Source organism: Schistocerca piceifrons, chromosome 5 (assembly GCF_021461385.2).
Source record: "Schistocerca piceifrons isolate TAMUIC-IGC-003096 chromosome 5, iqSchPice1.1, whole genome shotgun sequence".
In the NCBI taxonomy this organism is placed as follows: Eukaryota; Metazoa; Arthropoda; class Insecta; order Orthoptera; family Acrididae; genus Schistocerca; species Schistocerca piceifrons.
In genome coordinates this window covers 250,381,204-250,405,371 of record NC_060142.1, presented here as the reverse complement: position 1 = coordinate 250,405,371, position 24,168 = coordinate 250,381,204, and the positions used below count along the sequence as shown (strand labels likewise).

General features: G+C 45.5%; 1 protein-coding gene across 1 annotated transcript in view; it reads left to right on the top strand.

Annotated features, from left to right (window-relative positions):
• LOC124797904 (adenosylhomocysteinase) overlaps nucleotides 1–24,168 on the top strand; it is a 37,850-nt gene that overhangs the window by 12,989 nt on the left and 693 nt on the right. Inside the window, exons 5-7 of the mRNA XM_047261023.1 lie at nucleotides 579–794; nucleotides 23,203–23,400; nucleotides 23,475–23,669. Of these exons, the coding sequence (XP_047116979.1) occupies nucleotides 579–794; nucleotides 23,203–23,400; nucleotides 23,475–23,669 (609 nt within the window). The remainder of the gene's footprint in view (nucleotides 1–578; nucleotides 795–23,202; nucleotides 23,401–23,474; nucleotides 23,670–24,168) is intronic.

Below are 24,168 nucleotides of genomic sequence, written 5' to 3'. Positions count from 1 at the left end.
ATTTACATTATATTATCAGTAATTGATTATTTTCATTTATAGGATTTGTATGTTGTGGTAAGTGGATGATTAACAGTGATATCATTTATGTTTAAATCTGTGTAGTATGTACCATGCCCTGTAAAATTGTGGAAGAATTACTGATAGTTTGGAATAGCCCATTTCAGCAGTCACTCTGTCAGTCAGTCTAAATGTCCACCATACACAGTGGTGCACAGGAGACATTATTTCAGATTTACAAGCAGAATTTGGGTGATTAATTTGTCTAAAGCCACACAGGTAGGTCATCAAATCTGGAACTGTTAAGACATTGATCTTACTACAGTTTCTTTTTTCTTCTGTAGAGACTTTAAGTGATATCTCTAAAGGGATGGTATTACTGCTGACTTAATGTTGGGTAATCCTAGAGATTGAGTGCTAAACACCACATTGAAGCAGTACTGCCTTTTTTAGCCTTTTCTATCTAGGCAAGGCATGTTAGTGTTTTAGAGCATTGGTGCCTAGTGTTTGCGTTTGTGTGTTTGTGTTTTCTACTATTCATTACAACAGTTATTAAAGTAGAAACATTTCATTTTCAGAGCAAGTTTGACAATCTGTATGGTTGTAGAGAATCCCTCATAGATGGCATAAAACGAGCAACGGATGTCATGTTAGCAGGAAAGGTTTGTGTTGTTGCTGGTTATGGAGATGTAGGCAAAGGTTGTGCTCAGTCACTTAGAGCATTTGGTGGTAGGGTCATAATTACAGAAATTGACCCAATAAATGCACTTCAGGCTTCAATGGAAGGCTATGAGGTAAGTTAATGATATATGGATTATGTTAAAGAAACATCATTTGTTTTTAAATGAGTGTTAAGTGCATGATGATGAGGAAAATTAATTTTGGTGGCATTATGATTATTAATAAGGCCTGTAACAGTGAACCACACTTTACTTTAGGTACAGCTAATAGTTATATAAATATGCGGGTTCACACTCCCAGAGAAGCTCAATGTTATGGTTTCAGTGTTATGTGAAGCCAGGCATCCTGCCATCCATGAGGTTTTGCCAGTATACGTGTTTCGGGCACATGCCTTTCCCCTGTACAGTAAACCCACTATGTGGTGAATTTGGACACCCACTCCATGAGGGGAGTGCTGTGTTCCACCACCTGTGTGCTTTATCATGGCCCCAGGGGCTCAGCATTAATTTGCTGAGTACGGGCTTGGCGACCCCGAGGTCCTGAGCTGGGGACTGGTAAGCGCCGCCAGTCTCCTGTCACCGTAACCCCCGGACATGCTTCAGCGACCACTGTATGGCGCAGCGGTGGAATGTTGTGTGCTGCGGGGAATGGTAATCTTGGCTTGACCACCTGGATTGCGAGGAAGGTCTACATCTATAAAAAACCCTCAATCTTACAGTGTGCTGCGCGCCTATAAGATGCATGGTTGTTGAGGTGGAACAGTCGCAAGCGGGCAACCTCTGGGGCACCTGTCGCGCCCCAGTTGTATAAGGCTTACTCAGGCACGCGGGGCTCTGTCTGAGCGGACCTTTGGTTCCCTAGCTGCTCGTGGGACCGCAATGGACCCTTTGACCTCTACGTTTCCCCCTACCAGTGGATTGGGTGGGCCACTGGTAGGAAAACAGACCCCATCGAAAAAGTGACTTCGTGCTGCGAGTCCTCCAGTGCCTGGTGCTACTAGAGATGTATCAGACTGTCGTAACAGAGCACATGCTGATAACCAGAACGTGTTTTTGATTGTCAAACAGAAGGTGGGTAGCTTTGAGAGGGTTTCTCCCTTTTACATCCACAAGGGTCTTGAGGGAATTGCAGGAACACTGAAATCTGTGAAGCGACTGCGCAATGGGACCCTGTTAGGTGAGACTTCTAGTTCCCGTCAAGTTGCTTCTCTTCGGAAAGCAACCTGTCTTGGAGAGTACGCTATCGAGACTGAGCTCCGCTCCACTTTGAACTATAGTAAGGGTGTTGTGACATGTAGGGACTTGGTGGATATCCCCAAAGACGAGTTGAAATCTGAGTGGGCTGACGAAGGTATTGTTGACGTGCAGCATATTATGAAACGAGTCCATGGGGACCTAGTCAAATCCGACTCGTTTCTTCTCATGTTCAGTTACCTGAGACTCCCAGAGCATGTTAAGCGGGTTTCTTACGTTTGCCAGTACGGCCATATTTCCCCAATCCAATGCGCTGTTTTAAATGTCAGTGCTTTGGGCATACTACGTTGGGGTGCAATGGGATAGCCACTTGGGGTAAATGTGGTCAGCCTGCCCATCAAGGAGCCAATTGTTCATCGCCTGTGAAGTGCGTGAATTGCTCTGGGAGTCACCCTGTCTGGAGCCGGGTCTGCCCCATTTGTCTCGAGGAACGGAAGATACAAGAGATCAAAACATCTAAGCGCATCCCCTATGGTGAGGCCAAGAAGCTCTTTAAGGCCATGCAGCCTCCTGTGTTTACAACATCTTTCGCTTCCGCTCTGTAGAAACCGGTGCAGTTGGCCACTGTTGCTACACAAACGGAGGTTGCTAGTGTCAGCATTAATACCTGCGTTTGCCAGTGCACTTGTGCTGCTGCGGTTGTTTTGCAACCTGCAGCTCTCCCCACAACGTTGGAAAGGCCGTGGTTGCCGACATTGGTGTACTTCCTGCCCCTCCCCATATGGCGCCTTCTGCCCAGGCGAGTAAAACTCTAACTGTTGACAAGGTTCTGCATTCTAAGCCCCTGTTTTGGAACACCCTGCCAGCGTCCACTAATGGGTCGACCATGTTACAGCCGTGATCTCCCATGCTGCTGAGTTGTCAATCCCACAGTCATCTCAAGAGGCGTCCTGTCCCTTGGTGGACCACTGAGTGCCGCTCAGCCATCCGAGCCCGCCGTGCAGCTCTGCGCCACTTCAAGTGCCGTTTCTCAGCTGACAATCTTGTGGCCTTTCAGGTGGCAAGGGCCAAGGTGCGGCGAGTGATTAAAGAGAGCAAACGACGGTCATGGCAATCGTTCTTGAACTCAATCTCTCGCTCCTCTAGTTCTACGAATGTATGGGAAGCCATCAGGAGGATTTCCAGGAAACGCAGCCAACTACCTGTCATGGCATTGCTGCATCAGGGATGTCTCCTCACGGCGCCCAGAGACATTGCCCAGGCATTTTGGAGAATCTACCGCCACTATTAACTGTGATCCAGATTTCTGCCGCTACCGCACTGCCATCGAGAGGGGTCACTTGGACTTCCGGTCTCCAAATTCTGAACCCTACAACTGCCCCTTCACAATGTGTAAACTGGATTCGGCGCTGTCTGTGGCACATGATACTGTGCCCGGTCATGATCAAATCCGGGACAGCATGCTGCAGCACTTGTTGCTGCCATCCAAGGAAGTTCTCCTGAATTGTTTTAATATGATATGGTTACTGGCACGTTCCCTGACTCATGGAGGGAGGCGATTTTGATTCCCCTCCTCAAACCGGGGAAGGACCGAACGCATCCCAGTAGTTATCAGAGTATTGCTTTGACAAGCTGTGTCAGGAAGACGTTGGAATGCATAGTCAACCATCACCTGGTTTGGCTGTTCAAGACCAGGCAGCTCCTTAGCCACTCTCAGTGTGGCTTTCGGAGATGTCGTTCAACTATAGACAACTTGACCCTGCTTGAGGCAGCCATCCAGCAGGCCTTCATGTAACCAGCATTGTCTAGGTGTATTCTTTGACATTAATAAGGCGTATGACACTACTTGGCGCCGCCTTATCCTCAATCAACTCCATCAGTGTGGCTTTCGTGGCCATCTCCCCATCTTCATTCGGTCCTTCCTTTCCCACCGCCTCTTTCGATATCGGGTTGGTAATGTGCTATCTGATTTGTATGTGCAGGAGAATGGTGTTCCTCAGGGAAGCGTTTTAAGTGTCACCCTCTTTGCCGTTGCCATTAACAGTATCACGTCCACTATCCGGAGTCCTGCCCAGTGCTCCTTGTTTTTGGACGATTTTGCTGTTTCCTGTTCTTCCTCCGGTCATGTCACTGCTAGTCAGCAGTTGCAGCATACGATAAAGCGATTAGAGGCATGGACTGCGAAGACAGGTTTTACCTTTTCTGCAGACGTGTGTGTGTGTGTGTGTGTGTGTGTGTGTGTGTGTGTGTGTGTGTGTGTGTGTGTTCGTTCGTTTTAATCGTTCTCGACGTCTTTTTACCTCCCCTGAATTGCGGCTGAGGGACACCATTCTTCCTTTGAGACACTGTGAGGTTCCTGGGCCTCACTTTTGATTCCAAGTTGTCGTGGTTGCCACACCTTAAAGACCTCAAGGTGCGGGCCCTGAATATTTTGAAGTGTCCGAGGCATCGGTCCTGGGGAGCAGATCGGGCGCGTCTGCTGCAGTTTTATAGGGCTTTCGTCCGGTCACGTCTTGACTATGGATGCACCGTGTATGGGTCAGCGAGGCCTTCGTATCTGAAGATTCTTGACACAGTACACCATGAGGGTATCAGGCTGGCCACTGATGCCTTCCGTACCAGTCCCATCCCCAGGCTGTGTGCTGAGGCAGGGGAACCGCCGCTCGCCATCCGGCGGAAACTCCTCATGGTGCGACGGGTGTGTCCATTCCTTGCCTGTCCTACCTCCCCTGCGTACACTACTGTTGCCCACCCGTCTATGGAACGTCTCTTTTCCAGTCGTCCCAGGGCAACGAGACCATTTGGGATTCGTGCCAAGCATTTGCTCGAGTCCCTTGGTGTGGAGCATGTGGCACCCCAACTCCAGGGTTTTACCGGCCTGCCTCCCTGGTTGCTCCAGAGACCCAGCGTCCTTTTAGACTTGTCAGAGTACCGGAGGAGCTGCACTCCTGTGTTTGTTTTTACCTCCTTATTTTACGATATTTTAAACCAGCATCCCAACCATGTACCAGTATTTACAGATGGCTCTAAACAGGGGGACTCTGTTGGTTGTGCTGTTGTTTTCCCTGATCGAGTCGTCAAGTTACGGCTTCCTGTGGCTTTTACCATCTTTGATGCCGAATTGTTTGCGATCTTGCGGGCATTGGAGCAGATGAGATGTGTTCCCAGTCTTAAGTTTCTCATCTGTTCTGACTCCCTGAGTGCCCTTCAGACCATGTAACACTTGTACCCAGCGGATACGGTCATCCAGAACATCGATGATGCCCTACTCCACCTCCAACGGCAGGGGAAGGAGGTTTCTTTCTGCTGGGTGCTGGGTCACGTGGGTATTAGGGGAAACGAACTGGCGGATGTGGCTGCCAAAGATGCATGTTCCCTCCCTCACTTTGTTGAATGTGCCATCCCCCTCCATGCTGTTACCTCCCTTTGCGTTTTCGTGTTACGCGTCAATGGGAAGAGGGGTGGCTGGCAGTCGGTAAAAATAAGCTGTGTCTGGTCAAGGCCACCACATGGCCATGGCGTACGTCCTACCAGTCATGCATGCGGGATGAGGTTCTCCTCACTCGCCTCCGCATTGGGCACAGTCCCTTAATGCGCAGTTTTTTACTCCGGCGGGAGGACCCCCCAATCCGCAGTACTTGTAGTGTTCAGATTACTGTCCGCCACATTTTACTTGACTGTCTTTTATTCTCTGACCAGAGGGCGGTGCTTTCCTTGCCACCGGATTTGCCCTCTATTTTGCAAGACGACGCAACGACTGTCGTTAAGATCTTAAGGTTTTGTGTACTGTCCAGTTTGTTGCCTCTGATTTTAGGGAGAGGATTTAAATGTTCTGCTGGTTGACTGGCTCACCCAGGTTTTAGGTAAGAGGTCTGCCAGTCACGATTACCTACTTGTTTCAGTTCGATTTCTGTTCTCTTTTCCTTGTGTTTCCTTTCCTTTTTAGTGTGTTTCTTCTCCTCTTGTTTTGCCTGTATGTGAGGATTTGGAACTGCGTCAGGTCTGTGTCTTTTAGCCGTTCTCCTTGTTCGCTGTCCGTCTTCGTCCCTTCACCGCATGTGTTACTGTTTCTATGCATTTGGGCGCTGATGACCACGCTGTTTAGCGCCCGAAAACCTCAAACCACACACACACAAACACACACACCTTGTAGGACCGAAGACGGCGAACATTCCATTGGAGCAGAGTCGTCATGATGAGGAAGAGATGTAGGGGTGTCGCCGCCTGCAGAGTGACAGCCGGGGAAAAGTCGCCACTACAGGGCACAGAAGCAGTAGGATCCTGCTCCGTGGGGTCTTCAGCTTGCTTGTGCAGTCGGCCTGTGGAGTCTAACCCTGAAAAACGGTCGTTGGTGGTGCGCACCGCTCCAGGGAACAGATCCTCCAGTGTCTTCCAGACTGGATGCTGTCACAAGTCAGTTGGGGAACCCGTAGCCTGAGCACCCCACGTCATCCACTCCCTCTCGGTTCTAGATCTCACTAAAGTTTGCCCGCTCTCTCTCCTGGCCCTGCCTTCGTCAACCCATGAAAGAGCAAGAGGAGGAGAAGAGGAAACAGAAACATAAGTGCTCCTCCTCCTCCTTTGAGATTTTAATGTGAATCACCCCTTGTGGGCCCGTGTTTCTTCAGCTAACTTAGGGTCTCCTCGTAGACAAGTTTCTTATGGACCACAAGCTGTACCTTCTTAATGATTCCCCTACCCATTTGTGTCCACTTTATCTGCTACAGATTTTTCGCTTACTTTCTCCTTCCCCTCTCCCTTCATCACATTGATCACCAAATGATGACCTCTGCAATAGTAACCACTTTCTGTTCATTCTGTCATTCCCTTCCCATCAGGTTATGCCACTAGGCTTGCCAATGCACTTATTGGCCTCTTTATACTTCCCATGTCATGTTTACCCCCTCTTTGTGAGGTTTTATTGATGAAGTCATTCATAACGTGTCCAATTCAAGTATTTGCGCTGCTGGCATTGCTGTCCCTCACTTGATGCACCCCTTTCACCTCTTTAGTCTCGTGGTAGAGGACAGCCACAGCCATTGCCATCTGTGATTGCTGCCAGGCCTTGCAATGACTTAAGCAGCACCTGTCCTCTGCCAGTCTTGTTGCCTTTAAAGATCGTCATGCCAAAGTGCGTTACTTAAGCACGACAGGTTCTTCTGTCCCTTCATCATGGCTGTGGGCTACACCCGGCACCCTCCAAGCTTGCCAACGGTAGTCTTCCGTCCTGGGCCTTGCCCTTCCAGGTGACTTTTGCTCGGATCCATTTTGTGATTGCATCCATGTCGCTCCTATCCTGCTGCCTTTCTTCTCCAGAAACAGGGGACTGAAGCTTCCCACTTAGATTTTACCCTCGTCAGGCAGAAGCCTACTGTGAAGCTTTTACTGAATGCTAACTTCTGGCTCTCACCTCTTACCACAATTTTCAGCCCCTGGCCCTGATCCCATCCATAATCAATTGTTTAAACACCTCAGTCACCCACTCTTTGGCAGGCTCATGCTTGGCTACCATGGGGCCCCAGCCTTTTGCAGCATTTTCTTCCATTCCGTGCTGCATGTCTGTCCTCTTGCTGTTCTTTTTCCCCTTCCTTTGGGAATGTGTCTGGGGTATTATTGGGAATGTTCTGCATTCTGTTGCTGACATATGAACAGTCTCACCTTTGCTTTTTGCTCCCTTTTCCTTTCTTTTTTCGCCTTCTCTCGTTCCTCCGCTTCGGCATTTGAGGATCCTGTTTTTATTCTTCCTCCCTGTGCGCTCCTGAAGGCTGGCCCAAGTGTCTGACACATAACAGGTGACTGGGTAACACATAATTCCCAGCTCCCGGTCGACAGGTAGGGTTCACATGTAACCCCCTGGTACAGGCCAGGCCCAGGGAGGGGTGACTGCCTGAGCTATAACCTTCCCAAAGTACCGATTGGCCCCTCTGTCAGGTGTTCGGGTGGTGTGAGCTGAGGTGTGAACAATCACGTAGGTGGGTACGCCCCTTGTGAAGGAGGCCCCAGTTGAAAGGAGCACGCCGTCAGAGACTCTGGCAATCGTGGGGGATTTCCTTGTGATGAGTCGATAATTTTCCCACTCAGGGTCTACAAAACGTAAATGTAATGAGGCTAATGATTTACAGACCCTTCCTGCTGCACCATGGTTCCTCGTGGTCTCGTGTACTGAAGACGGTTAGTCCTTCACCACCATAAATACATTTATTATTCAGAAAGGTGTTGATGCAATTGCATGCCCTGTGAAATCCTGCTCTTGTTTATGGAATGGCACTTTGCTTCTCAAGCACAAAAACTGCTTGCTGCCTCGCTTCTCCATGGTTACCCTGTTCATGTCGAGGCCCATTCACTTCCAGTTCTTCCCGTGGTGTAATTTACACCAGGCTGTTCGACAGACTAACCGAGCCCAAAATCCAATCTTACCCCTCAGGGTGTCATTACCATCCATTATGTAATGAAAAAGGTAGATTCCTCCTTGGTGCCCACCCATACTCTTTCTCGCCTTTGATAGAGTGGTGCTTCCATCCAAGCTCAAAGCAGGCTATGAAATTATCACAGTCCGGCTGTACATTCCGAACCCGATGCGCTGCTACCAGTGTCATTGTTTCAAACACACTAGGACGTCTTGTCGACACCCAGCCAAATGTGACACCTGTGATAGGGATGCGCACGAGGGGGGGGTTGCCTGCCTCCTTCTTCCTTCTAGATCAACTGCAATGGCGGCCATGCCTCCTCCTCTTGGGATTGTCCCATGTTTCTTGATGAGTGGGCTGTTAAAGAGATGTGGGTAAAGGATAAAGTGCCTTACCCAGTCACTTGCAAGTTACTGGCTAGTCGAAACCCTGCGTTCTTCTGTTTGGTAGCTATAGTTCTCTTCTTGTTAGCCCTCGCTCCATGAAGGACATGGTCACGCAGAAACGACCTCCAATTCAGCTCCGAGGTTGTGATATCGCACAGTGTCAAGGTAGCCTCACCATCGCTCATCCAGCTGTGCAACAAGTCATCAAATTCTTGCCTCAAGGGACGAAGCCACCAGCTACACAGCCAGTAAGCCAGAAAGGACAGAAGGTGTAATAGTGTGAAGACTTCATCCGTCCCTCCAGCCAAACCACACCCTGAGTCTTCTTCCAACCGGAAAGGCTCAAAGAAGTCCACCAAAGGCAAACGGTCTTCTCCTTTGCCAACTTGAAGATCATCTTCGATGGTGTTGCCATGTGGTACCTTAGCCCTGCCAGTCTCTGTGTCGTCGTTGCGCACCACCAACGACTGTTTTTTCAGGGTTAGACTCCACAGGCCGACCGCACAAGCAAGCTGATGACCCCACGGAGCAGGATCCTACTGCTTCTGTGCCCTGTAGTGGCAACTTTTCCCCAGCTGTCACTCTGCAGGTGGCGACACCACTACATCTCTTCCTCATCATCATGACTCTGCTCCAATGGAATGTTCGCCGTCTTCGGTCCCACAAGGAGGATTTACAGCTGCTTTTAGCATCACAGTATCCCCTTGTACTCTGCCTTCAGGAAATGAAATTGCGCCCTAGCGACCGCTTTGAGCTTTCACATTGCTTACCGATTCATTTCGACCTTCCCCTGGGGTTGGCATTCCATCTAACAGGGGCGTCATGCTGCTCATACGGGATGACATTCATAGTCAACCCACCTTCCTGACTACCTACCTTCAAGCTGTTGCAGTTCGCTTTTTCCTTCTCCGCCTGTCTTTTTTCCTCTGTACTGTTTGTCGTTTGATGTCACCAGGGCAGCTACCGCCCCCATTTCTGCTACTAGGTGACTTTAATGCACGTCATCCCCTTTGGGGTTCTCCCAACACGTATCAGAGAGGTGCCCTCTTGGCTGACCTGCTTAACCAACCTATTAACCTCTTCTGCCTTAACACTGACGCACCCACTTTCCTTTCCAACTCCTCTCATACCTATTCCCATTTGGACCTATCCTTGTGCACTGCCCAGCTTGAGTGGTCCATTCTTTCTGACACCTATTCGAGTGACCATTTCCCATGTGCTATCCATTTGCTGACTGGCAGCTTTACTCCTCCCTGACGACCTTGAAAGAAAAAGATTTCCCTAGTTGTGATGATCAGGTGGAATATCTCTCAAACATTATCCTTACTGCTGCAGAACGTTCCATTCCCTGCACTTCCTCTTTACCACGTCATGTCCCAGTCCCTTCTTCAACTGAGGCATGCCGCGACACAATTCTTGCATGGAGACATGCTTTCTGCATTTTTTAACCACCATCCTATGATGGCAACTGCATTCTTTATAAACAGATGCATGCCAAGTGTCGTCGTGTTCTTTGGGATAGCAAAAGGGCTAGCTGTCCTTCATTCACTAGTTCTTTTAACAGTTTCACACCTTCCTCTGTCATGTGGGCCAACCTCTGACAGCTCTCTGGGACCAAGATCCATTCCCTAATGTCCGGCCTGACAGTAGCTGACAGTGTCATCATGGAAGCTAGTGCTATCTCCAACACCTTGGGCCACCATTTTGCGGAAGTTTAGAGCTCTTCCCACTATCACCCTGCCTTCCTCCATCGGAAACAAGTGGAGGCGGCTCAGGTGATACCCTTCTCTTCTCTGAATCGTGAGTGATACAATGCCACCTTTACTATGAAGGAGCTAGATCGTGCTCTCAGTTCATCCCAATCCTCCGGCCCAGGGCCGGAGTCCGTCAACATTCAAATGTTGCAACACCTTCCTCTTGCGGGCAAACACTTTCTGCTTAACATGTACAACCGCATCGGGGCAGAGGGAACATTTCCCGGACGCTGACATGCAGCCACCATCATACCCATACCTAAGCCCAGTAAGGACAAAAACCTTCCTTCTCTCTTACCAGCTGCATTTGCAAGATGATGGAATATATATTCTCGCCCAGCTGGTGTTGTGGCTCGAATCTAGCAATTTACTGATGTATGCACATTGCGGATTTAGAGTGCGGCATTCTGCAGTTGATTGTCTTGTTACGTTGTCCACCCATGTCATGAATGGTTTTCAGCAGAAATCTGACTGTGACTATGTTTTTCGATTTGGAGAAGCCACGACACCTGCTGGAGAATTAGTGTCCTCCGTACTCTTTACATGTGGGGCTTCTGTGGGTACCTGCCCTGTTTCCTGGCATTTTTAAAAGACAGAGTTTTCAAAGTGCGTGTGGGTACTGTTTCCTTTATCCAGGAAAACGGTGTGCCTCAGGGTTCTGTCCTGAGCGTCGTCCTCTTTGCTATCGCCATTTAGCCCTGTAATTGTCTGTCTCCTGCCGGGCACCTCGGACTCCCTTTTTCTTGACGATTTTGCCATCTATTGCAGTTCTCTATGGACCTGTCTCACTGAGCGGCATCTTCAGTGATGTCTTGATCGTTTTTACTTCTGGAGCATCAACAGTGGCTTTCACTTTTCCACTGACAAAACTGTCTGTATGAATTTCTGGTGGATGGTTTCTCCCACCGTCTTTACATCTTGGGCCTGTTGGCCTTCCATTTGTTGAAACTACGAAATTCCTAGGGCTCATGCTCAAGGGGAAACACACTTCCATGTGTCGTACCTGGCAGCCTGCTGTACACGGTTCCTCAATGGTATTTCCTGGGGGGCTGATCAAATCACTCTCCTCTGTATGTACCGGTCCCTTGTCTGTTCGAAACAACTATGCATGCTGCTTGTGTGTGTGTGCGTGCGTGCGTGCGTGTGTGCATTGTCTTACATTGTCTCAACAGGCACCTTTTACACTAGCCCAGTTGTCCGTATGCTGAAGCTGCTGAAATACCACTGTCCTACCACTAGGACTTCCTCCGCCATGCGTGGCCACCTATCCTATGTCCCCTTCTTTGATGATTCCTTAGATTGCCTGTATGGGAATGGGGTCCCTCTTCTCTGTTACCTCCTGCAGTCCACTTTCAGCACATGCTACGGTGGCTTAACTTCACACTACTTGCAGCTTTCCCATTTTGTGTGTGTGTGTGTGTGTGTGTGTGTGTGTGTGTGTGTGTGTGTGTGTGTGTGTGTGTGTCACCATCTTGGTTTCGTGAAGTGGCCTGTGTTAACTTCGGCCTTCGTTTGCTTCGTAAGGATGTTACTCCAGCCTCGGTCTATTGTCTTCAGTTTCACAACCTTTGCACGGAACTTCATGATAGTACCTTTGTATACACTGATGGCTCTCGTACTGCCCATGGTGCTGTGTGTGCCTTCATCATTGGCACCAGTGTCTTATTATATCAGCTTCTGGCAATCTGCTCAGCATTTACAGCTGAGCACTTAGTGACCTTCAAAGTCTGTGTGCGCTGTACACCGTCCATCCCTTAATGCAGCGGGTGCAGGAAAACTGTCACTTGCTAACTCTTGGTGGCACCAGTGTGATGCTTCTGTGGGTTCCTGGTCATGTCGGTATGACAGGAAAGGAGGCTGCTGACAAGGCTGCAGTCCTTGTACCTCAGTCCGTGAGTTCCTAAATTCCTTCCAGTGATCTCTGTGTTGCCGTCTGTCAGGAGGTGGTGTCCCTCTGGCAACGCCAACGATCTTCCCTTCATGAAATAAGCTCCGGCTAGGTAAGTCTCTCCCAGCGGCTTGGACGACCTCCTCTCAGCCCTTCCGCTGGGAATAGTTCATTTTAACTAGACTGTGTATTGGGCACTGCCTTTTTAGCCATTGTCATTTGATAAGTGGCGCTACCCCACCACTTTGTACACATTTAGCCAGAGTTTTAACTGTCCCCCACTTCCTGATGGAATGCCCATTTTTTAAACTGTTTACGTTTCCACTTGGGTTTGCCGTCTGAGCTATCGGCCGTTTCCACAAATGAGGCACAGGCTGTCGACCACATTTTACTTTTCATCCGCTAAATCAATATGGCAAAGGCCATTTAATTTTTAGTTTTGGACCTCCATTTCAGTACGGTGTCTGTTTTAGCTCTTTTTACATGTGCCTGTTTTTAGTTGTCTTCTATTTTGTCAATAGGGACTGACATTAGTCGTTTTTAACTAGTCCTTCTTTGTGTTCTATAGTTTTGACTTGGACGCGTATGACCCCAGTTGTTTTTTGCAAAGCAAAGCAAAACAAAACAAAACCAAATCAAACTAAAAACACCAATATCTTGTCCGGGCTTCATTATTTGGCTCAAAGGCATTTACCCCTCTCAGTGAAGTGACAGTATTGTGGTTCCTTTCCTTAAGCCCAGTTAGTCTGTTGTCCCTTGATAGTTAGCGCAGCTGATCAGTCCGGCCAACATCCCCTGTGAGTTATTTGAATGGTGACTCGTTGACTCTGCTGGTTCCTCGGAGCTCAGGACCTTTTGCCCCCTTATAAGTGCGGTATTTGGGAGGGATGATCTCTGATCAATCACCTGCTTCGAATGGAAACAGCAGTTCAGCAGGCCTTTTCTCAGCGCCGTCATCTTCTCACAGATTTCTTCAATATTCAAAAGGCCTATGACATGGCCTGGTGCCATCTTATCTTAGTTACTGTGTGGGTTGGGTTCTCAGGACCGCGTCCTGATTTTTTTATCCATCAGTTCATGTTTAATGGTTGTTCTGAGTTTGGGTTGCAACATTCTCAGCTCTCCAAAGACCCAGGGCTTCATTTTCTCATTGCTATTAATGGACTAGAGGCCTCCACTGGACCATTGTTCACCCCCCCTGCTCTGCATCTAAATCTACATCTACATTTATACTCCGCAAGCCTCCCTACGGTGTGTGGCGGAGGGCACTTTACGTGCTACTGTCATTACCTCCTGTTCCAGTCGCATATGGTTCGCGGGAAGAACGACTGTCTGAAAGCCTCCGTGCGCGCATGTGGATGATTTCTGTATCCGGGCTAGTTCCCACTCGATGGACTTTGTGGAATGACAGCTCCAGAGTGCCATTCGGAATGCTTCTGTGTGGACTCAGTTTTCAGTTCTCGCCCTTAAATTGCAGGTGGTGCATTTCTCACCATACGATCATCCATCCTGATCTGAAGAAGTACCTAGGTGCCCAACACCTCACCATGGTCCCCCAGTTCCATTTCCTGGACCTTCTTTTTGACAGCAAGCTTGTTTGGATGCCCTATATCTGCCTTCTGAAGATTGGCTGTTTCTGTAAATTCAAATTTCCTTCACTTCCTTGCTCACACCTTTTGAGGTGTGGATAGTTACTCTGCTCTGCCTTTATTGGGTGTTAGTTCTCTGCAATCTGGACTATGGTTATCAAGTTTATGGCTCAAGTGCCCCTTCCAAACTGCTCTTCTTAGGCCTGTTACACCATAGTGGTATCCATTTGGCCACTGGTCACCTTCAGGCTATTGCTCAGTGTTTCTCCCCCACCTCTTGGTCTTTGCCGTCCACGAACTCCTCACTGATCTCAAGTGTGCTGTTTGTTCTCTTGGTTTCCTTTGTGTTCCTGGTGACAAAGGTATCCTCAGTAATGAGCTTGCCTATCATCTGGTTGGGAGGAGGAGGAGGAGGAGGAGGAGGCAGCAGCTACCTACCCCTATTGTTTGTGATCCCTGTGGAGGCAAATTTGTGGTTTCATGTCAAAATCCTTTTTGCTCAGTCATGGGCTAACTTGTGCCACCAAGTGGCATTATTCCCTCTGCCTCTCCTGGTGGGAATCTACCATCCGCTGCTGTCTTCATATTGGCCAAACTTTCTCCATAATGAGCTGCCCCCCTTTTAGTTGTGCCCCCTCTCCCCCCTCACGGTGATCCATATTTTGCTGGACTGCCCACACCTTATAGCCCTTCACACTAAATATACCCTCCACATTTCTTCATGTGGGTGTTAAGATGACACCTGCATGTTTAACTCACAGTACCTCATCTAGCATTGGCGGGTATGGGAGGCCATTGCCCTTGCCTTCACACCGACCAGGTCACACAACCCCCCAACTCCTTTTTCCCTTATGTTTTGTCTGGTCTTTTGTACTGTTAGGTTTTTACACCGTTCTTGTCATTCTCACCTGGTGTGTTGCGATTATGCTATGCTATGGTATGAAGATGGGTTAGTGGCAGTGTTGGTGCCCCATCATGCATAGTGCCTTTAGGGCACTGCATGCTGTTGCCCAGTCCTGTTGTTCACTCTTTCTGGTGCCTTTACTACATCTTTTCCTCTTTGTGTTAGTTTCTGTCACCTTAGATCGTGGGATTCATGACCTCGCTCGCTGTTTGGACCTCTGCCCTAGCCCCCTAATCAATCAAGTACCCACCCTTTCCAATCTTTCCTCAGTCTCTCTCTCCCCCCTAGATGAGGAAGGATTTAATTGTTCTGAAAGATAAGATTAATGCTGGAATTGGCAGTGCTGGAATATTGCCTTCTTAAGAAAGATAATGGCCTGCCAGTTCCTCTCTTTGTAACTTTATAATTTCCTCAGGGAGCTTTTCATTTTGATATAGTTACATAATATGAGCTGTCACAGATATCTATGACAAAGTAATATTTGTAGGTAACACTTTAATCACATAGTAAGATTAGTAATACATTTGGTTGTTTATTCACTTCCCTGTTGAATAAATGGGAGACAGTAGTGTATCTTTGAGAGTGGAGTTACTTTTCAAGGGCTCATCACAGTACCAAACATCAGTGGGTACTGATATGATCCTTTTAAAATATTTTTAACTTTGAACTTGTAAACTGTTTTGCATATCAAACTTCTGTTAAAAACAAAAACAAAAAAAAAAACCTTGGCAACATGTATTAAATTCATGAAAACAACCTATTTATGGTCAAACCAGATTCTGCTTACACATGAAGAGTATAGCGTTTTTTGTCAGCAACACATTGCAAGTGTTATCACTACTGCTTTGAATTTGCTAATGGGATTCTGGTTATAGCAACAGTATCCAGTTCATTTAAATAGTATTAAGTAGTGAGCTGTTGAATGATACACTATTTCTTGATATAGAGATGAGGAAAGCTTGTCTTGTGCAGAAGAGTGTTTCTGAATTGACCTGTAGGACATCATCTACACAGTTTACTAGATATCACCAAAACCTTTATTTCCTATAGCAAAAATATGGGTCATGTCTCATGCAAAGACTACATAGTATCCTAAATATTTGGCGTGACACAATTGGGAACTACACTGTCCAGTCACATGTGACAGCTTGTCATAAACCTGAATAATCACCTTTTGTAGTGCAGACCTCACTGTCAGTGAGGTTCTGGAAGGTACTAACAGGCATGTATAGCCATGCCAATTCCAGTATCAAGGCCAGTGGCACAAGGTTTCAGTTGTCGTGAACAGCCCAATTGAGATGGTCTCAGATTCTCAGTTGGGTTTAAATCCAGAGAGTACAGTAAATTCCTCATGGTACTCCTCAAACCCTGCAAATACACTGCCAGCTGTGTGACAAATTGCATTGCCTTGCTGGTAGCTGCCAATGTGCTTAAGAGAAAAAAACTGCGGATGGGGATGAGTATGGTCTCAAAGGGTGGATGTTAAACTTGTTAGAGGTCTGCAGACAGAATGTTTTGTTCATTTATACTCGCCCACTGTGTTCAAGCATGGGCTTGCCAGAGTGCAAATGCTCAAAGTGGCAGGCTGTGACTGAATGAGGCGCCGTGGAGAGGGCAGCTCTCGCTGTACTGCTGTTGCAGTTTTTTCAGTAGCATCTTTGTGTGTCTGCAGGCTGGTGTCGCCCCTGACATGCTTCCACCAGCTGATGGAACTCTTTTCAGATCCATTTGGTTGCACTATAGACATACAGGGCTATTACAAATGATTGAAGCTATTTCATAAATTCACTGTAGCTCCATTCATTGACATATGGTCATGACACACTACAGATCCGTAGAAAAACTCATAAAGTTTTGTTCGGCTGAAGCCGCACTTCAGGTTTCTGCCGCCAGAGCGCTCGAGAGCGCAGTGAGGCAAAATGGCGACAGGAGCCAAGAAAGCGTATGTCGTGCTTGAAATGCTCTCACATCGGTCAGTCATAACAGTGCAACGACACTTCAGGACGAAGTTCAACAAAGATCCACCAACTGCTAACTCCATTCGGCGATGGTATGCGCAGTTTAAAGCTTCTGGATGCCTCTGTAAGGGGAAATCAACGGGTCGGCCTGCAGTGAGCGAAGAAACGGTTGAACGCGTGCGGCCAAGTTTCACGCGTAGCCGTGGAAGTCGACGAATAAAGCAAGCAGGGAGCTAAACGTACCACAGCCGACAGTTTGGAAAATCTTACGGAAAAGGCTAAAGCAGAAGCATTTCTTAAACAGGAGATTGGAAAACCGATGGATCGGTCGTGGTGGAGATCATGATCAACAATTCATGTCATGGCCTCCACGCTCTCCCGACTTAACCCCATGCGATTTCTTTCTGTGGGGTTATGTGAAAGATTCAGTGTTTAAACCTCCTCTACCAAGAAACGTGCCAGAACTGCGAGCTCGCATCAACGATGCTTTCGAACTCATTGATGGGGACATGCTGCGCCGAGTGTGGGAGGAACTTTATTATCGGCTTGATGTCTGCCGAATCACTAAAGGGGCACATATCGAACATTTGTGAATGCCTAAAAAAAACTTTTTTAGTTTTTGTATGTGTGTGCAAAGCATTGTGAAAATATCTCAAATAATAAAGTTATTGTAGAGCTGTGAAATCGCTTCAGACATTTTTAATAACCCTGTATATTCGTAATTGTGATTGATAAGAGAAACTTTTTATATATAAAAAACAACAGCAGCAATATGACTAATTATTTATCATATGCTTTGATTCAAATGTAAATCTGTGAACTTGACCACCTAAACAAAATTATCTCCAAATTACTCCTTGTTACCATAATTACAATGAATTGACTCATTTTGGCTCACGTCTGCTTTGTCCGGCAGAGAAAAGTTTCCATGCCACACTGAAATTTCTTTTGCTAGTCACATTTGAGGCTGGAACACCAAACACTCTTCTCACTAAATTAGATAGCTTGGGAAAGAGACTGTGGTTGTGCTGTCACCCCTCAAGCTATCACCACTTTTCATTCAGGTTAAATAAAAGTTGACATCTCAAACAGTCTAGTCACAGTGAAAGCAGAGACTTTGTGGTTTTAGCTGCTGAACACAGCTGTCATGTGCTTAACAGTCCTAAATAAATGTCTACAAATATAACAAAAATATGGTAAGGTATTACTGCCATGTTGTTCTAACATACGAGGAACTGAAATTTCATAACATATTTGACTGACAGTATTTAATGTCTCATGTCTATTGGAGACACAATTTTCAGTAAGTGAAAGGGTGACCACAGAAATGTTACTATTCTGTGCAATGTCCGAATGTTGACTGTCTCCTCTGAGAGATGGAGACAGTGCTCATCAGCATTCGTAGTATCTACAGTTAATAGATGACAATATAACAGCCATATTGTATTGCCAAAATGCCGGAGATATTGAAATTGGCATTTTGCAATTAAGTGCCTTTTTCATTTTATGGTCACACAGCATTTATGAGGAAAAAAAAAGAAACTGGCTCTTCAGTAATCTAAACATATCTCTGTATCTTTGAGCCCTGTATTACTATGACTTTTCAGCCTGTGTACCCATAACAAAACAAACTGAAATGTTGCATGCTTATCACCTTCCGGCATTCTTATTGCACCTTTGAATGGCTCTAAAAATGTTAGGTTTTTTTGCAGTGTTATCATAATCGGTAATTTTACCAGAGACAGAAGCATTTCCATGACTTTTATTATGCTGCCTAACTGCAAACTAGTATCCTAAACAAATGTTTCACCTACTCTCAATTTCATGCTTCAAGCTTTTCTGTATTTAATTCATGTGGCCAGTTTTCTTCATAAAACAGATATTTTCTTTGGCAGTGTAAGTCTTGAAATAAAAAACTGCAACCTCATTTATCAAATAACTCACCAAAAATGTGGTTCAGGACTGTTGAAAACATGTGTAATGTTTACACAATGCTGAAAGGCTGCAGCGTCTTGCAGATATTACTGCCTTGGTCACTGAGAAATGAAATCTTACTAAAATACTGAGGATCTACTCCTAACAGCTTGAATAATGTTTCATCAGTGTAGTTCTCAATAAACTCCCCAGATTTCTTGATAAAGTATATGTATCGGTTATATATCCACAGTACATCCATATTCATGCACTCTCCATATATCATAGGCTTGTCTTTCACTGTTTCATGATATTGTCATAAGATGAGGCGAGATGTTTGAGATGTCTTTGTGTACCAATTCTGAACCAACATTTACAAGATCCTGAAAGTGTGAAATCCTACACCCAATATTAATAGATATGGGTGAAGATCTCTGGCACACAGTTTGAAGCCCTTTTGAATCACCATAACTTTCAATGAAACTGGTAATGCTTCAGAACTTGTACTTCGTGTTTTGCAGATATGTGTCTTTAGATGTGTTACGGTAGATGTGTAAGGAGAACAGAACACTTACCACATCCTTCTGTGTCACTAAAAAAAAAATCTCTCGCAGACATTTACACCCGTCGTCTTTCGCACTCGGGATATATTCTTTCAAATAAAGTTTTGCATTCACACCGCCCTTCATGTCAGGTTCATGCCAAGATCCTACAGTGGGTAAATCAGTGGCACTTGGGTAACTATAGTAGACGACCAGGCAAGTAGAACATGACACACTCGAATGAGCTTCAAGGAAGTTAAGTGCAACTGCTCTCAAAGTCCAAAATGGCTGTATTGACATCTGCAGGACTTAAGCGGAACTACATACACTGAGAAATTCAAGCGATCATAAACATCGGATGCCGATCTCTAATACTTGCGTTGATTCATTCTCTCTCCCAAATGACAGTTTCACTCAGGGAATGCCAGAAAAGCTTTCCTCAGACCAACCTTCTGGCCTGCAGCCTTCTGATGACTGTTGCTATGCATTTGACTTTAGAGGCCTCATGCTGATGGAGCTAAAATGAGGTTCATCGGAAGAGGCCACATGTCACCATTCAGTGGAAGTCCTATTGTAGTACTGGCATGTAAGTTCCAGCCTTCATCACCAATAAACAGCACTCAGCATGGTTGCATGAACCAGGCACCTGCTGTGGAGGCTCATATGCAGCAATGTTTGCTTAATAGAGGCCCCTTGGTTCATCTGGGCAGTCAGTTGCTCAGTAGTTGCACGTTAATTTGCCTGTACACATCTTCGCAGCCTCTATCATGAAAGAGGAAGCCTTCTGGTAGAATTTTGCACAGAGCATAACTTAATCATAGCTAACACTTGGTTCAAGAATCATAAAAGGAGGTTGTATACATGGAAGAATCCCGGAGATACTAAAAGGTATCAGATAGATTATATAATGGTAAGACAGAGATTTAGGAACCAGGTTTTAAATTGTAAGACATTTCCAAGGGCAGATGTGGACTCTGACCACAATCTATTGGTTATGAACTGCAGATTAAAATTGAAGAAAGTGCAAAATTTAAGGAGATGGGACCTGGATAAACTGACTAAACCAGAGGTTGTACAGAGTTTCAGGGAGAGCATAAGGGAACAATTGACAGGAATTAGGGAAAGAAATACAGTAGAAGAAGAATGGGTAGCTCTGAGGGATGAAATAGTGAAGGCAGCAGAGGATCAAGTAGGTAAAAAGATGAGGGCTAGTAGGAATCCTTGGGTAACAGAAGAAATATTGAATTTAATTGATGAAAGGAGAAAATATAAAAATGCAGTAAATGAAGCAGGCAAAAAGGAATACAAACATCTCAAAAATGAGATCGACAGGAAGTGCAAAATGGCTAAGCAGGGATGGCTAGAGGACAAATGTAAGGATGTAGAGGCTTGTCTCACCAAGGGTAAGATAGATACTGCCTACAGGAAAACTAGAGAGACCTTTGGAGAAAAGAGAGCCACTTGTATGAATATCAAGAGCTCAGATGGAAACCCAGTTCTAAGCAAAGAAGGGAAAGCAGAAAGGTGGAAGGAGTATATAGAGGGTCTATACAAGGGCGATGTACTTGAGGACAATATTATGGAAATGGAAGAGAATATAGATGAAGATGAAATGGGAGATGCGATACTGTGTGAAGAGTTTGACAGAGCACTGAAAGACCTGAGCCGAAACAAGGCCCCGGGAGTGGACAACATTCCGTTAGAACTACTGACGGCCTTGGGAGAGCCAGTCCTGACAAAACTCTGCCATCTGGTGAGCAAGATGTAGGAAACAGGCGAAATACCCTCAGACTTCAAGAAGAATATAATAATTCCAATCCTAAGGAAAGCAGGTGTTGACAGATGTGAAAATTACGGAACTATCAGTTTAATAAGTCACAACTGCAAAATACTAACGCGAGTTCTGTACAGACGAATGCAAAAAGTGGTAGAAGCGGACCTCGGGGAAGATCAGTTTGGATTCCGTAGAAATATTGGAACATGTGAGGCAACACTGACCTTACAACTTATCTTGGAAGAAAGATTAAGGAAAGGTAAACCTACATTTCTAGCATTTGTAGACTTAGAAAAAGCTTTTGACAATGTTGACTGGAATACTCTCTTTCAAGTTCTGAAAGTGGCAGGGGTAAAATATAGGGAGCGAAAGGCTATTTACAATTTGTACAGAAACCAGATGGCAGTTACAGGAGTTGAGGGGTATGAACGGGAAGCAGTGGTTGGGAAGATAGTGAGATAGGGTTGTTGCCTATCCCCGATGTTATTCAATCTGTATATTGAGCAAGCAGTAACGGAAACAAAAGAAAAATTCGGAGTAGGTATTAAAATCCATGGAGAAGAAATAAAAACTATGAGGTTCGCCGATGACATTGTAATTCTGTCAGAGACAGCAAAGGACTTGGAAGAGCAGTTGAACGGAATGGACATTGTCTTGAAAGGAGGATATAAGATGAACATCAACAAAAGCAAAACGAGGATAATGGAATGTAGTCGAATTACGTCGGGTGATGCTGAGGGAATTAGATTGGAAATGAGACACTTACAGTAGTAAATGAGTATTGCTATTTGGGGAACAAAATAACTGATGATGGTCGAAGTAGAGATGATATAAAATGTAGACTGGCAATGGCAAGAAAAGCGTTTCTGAAGAAGAGAAATTTGTTAACATCGAGTATAGATTTAAGTGTCAGGAAGTCATTTCTGAAAGTATTTGTATGGAGTGTAGCCATGTATGGAAGTGAATCATGGATGATAAATAGTTTGGGCAGGAAGAGAATAGAAGCTTTCGAAATGTGGTGCTACAGAAGAATGTTGAAGATTAGATGGGTAGATCACATAACTAATGAGGAGGTATTGAATAGAATTGGGGAGAAGAGGAGTTTGTGGCACAACTTGACTAGAAGAAGGGATCGGTTGGTAGGACATGTTCTGAGGCATCAAGGGATCACAAATTAAGCATTGGAGGGCAGCGTGGAGGGTAAAAATCGTAGAGGGAGACAAAGAGATGAATACACTAATCAGATTCAGAAGGATGTAGGTTGCAGTAGTTACTGGGAGATGAAGCAGCTTGCACAGGATAGGGTAAGCATGGAGAGCTGCATCAAACCAGTCTCAGGACTGAAGACCACAGCAGCAAAAACATCATCTTTGGCCTGTGGAGCGTAACAGTTGCCCCGGTGCCAGTTTTTGGATTGCGACATTTTGCCATGCCATGGTATACTTAAACCAGCATTCGAACAATTTACAAACTTAGCCACTTAGGAAGAGTTTCCAACCTTGGCCTGAAAGCCCTTTCGAACATCAGATAAATCTTCCTGCTCCGCATTATGACAATGGGTGCACAGTTTCCTTTTGTTTTAGTTTTAATTACTGGTGATGTAAAGTGTCAAAACCCGCCTGTGTATCTGTGAACTGATCTGAACCCATCCCTCATTACATGAGGTTTAAGTTGCAGAATATAAGGCTTCTTGCCTCATATCGGAAAATGGACACTCACATTCGTACAAAAGAGGCATTGTACATCACAGAGCCTCACTCACAGTCTTATAATATTCAGTAATTGTAGAGAGCTGTACGATATGGTCAATTCTTTGCCTGCTAATGACTTGAAGGGAATAATGCTTCCCCCCCCCCCCCCCCGGTTCCTGATCACACAATTCCTCTAGTTACTGCTCCACACTAACGGAAATTGGAAAAACTGATAATGTTAATGTAGTTCCTGTCTAGAATATCCCAATAGAAAGCATAGAGTACATTACCAAAAATTGAATAACATTTCTATAATAGCTCATTTTGAATTATTTTTAGTAAAATTCCATTGGCTGCTGACACTTTGTTATTAAAATTTGATTGTTACTGGCCACCATAATTCTTTTGTTTGCGGTCTAAGCATTGAATAATGGCTTGTTAATTTCTGCATTATTAGCTTTTGTGGCCTAAGTATACTTCATTAATTTATCAAGAATTTTTTTCTTACATCACACTTGCAGGTGACGACAATGGATGAAGCATCCAAGGAAGGCCAAATATTTGTAACTACTACTGGTTGTAAGGACATTATAACAGGAGATCACTTTTTGAATATGCGTAATGATTCTATAGTATGTAACATAGGCCATTTTGATTGTGAAATTCAAGTGACATGGCTTGAGAAAAATGCAGTTGAAAAGATAAACATTAAACCACAGGTAAGAAAGGAACATGGTTTTCTCTGTGTATGGCCACCTTCTGGAATGTGTACAGACTAAATCTGCTGTTTCAGGTGGATAGGTACAGATTGTCAAATGGAAGGCATATAATTATTCTTGCTGAGGGTCGTTTGGTAAATTTGGGTTGTGCCATGGGCCACCCATCATTTGTTATGAGTAACTCATTCAGTAACCAAGTACTGGCTCAAATAGAATTGTGGACAAAACCCGGTAAATACCCTGTTGGTGTTCACATGCTTCCTAAGAAGGTAAATATGTTTGGGATATCAGACTTTGAAATATGTTGTAGAAGTTCTGGTAGAATGTAAATACTTTTGGATTAAAGGAGACCACTCACCGAAAAAGAAGGTATGTTGAGTCATCAGTAGGCACTATTTGTCCAGTCGACATCATCATCATCTCTCTCTCTCTCTCTCTCTCTCTCTCTCTCTCTCTCTATCTCTGTGTGTGTGTGTGTGTGTGTGTGTGTGTGTGTGTGTGTGTGTGTGTGTGTGTGGAGGAGGGGGGGGGGGGGGCACGGGCGCGCTCTCTGTGTGTGTGTGTGTGTGTGTGTGTGTGTGTGTGTGTGTGTGTGTGGAGGAGGGGGGGGGGGGGGCACGGGCGCGCTCTCTTTTTCGAGCTAGAAAGTTTTAATTGTGTGGGTATTGACTCCTCATTGATTTTGCTTTAATCCAAAAGAATTGAGTTCAAAATATCTTATAGAAAACAAATATAAAAATTGTTTTGTTACTTCATAATTAATTCAAC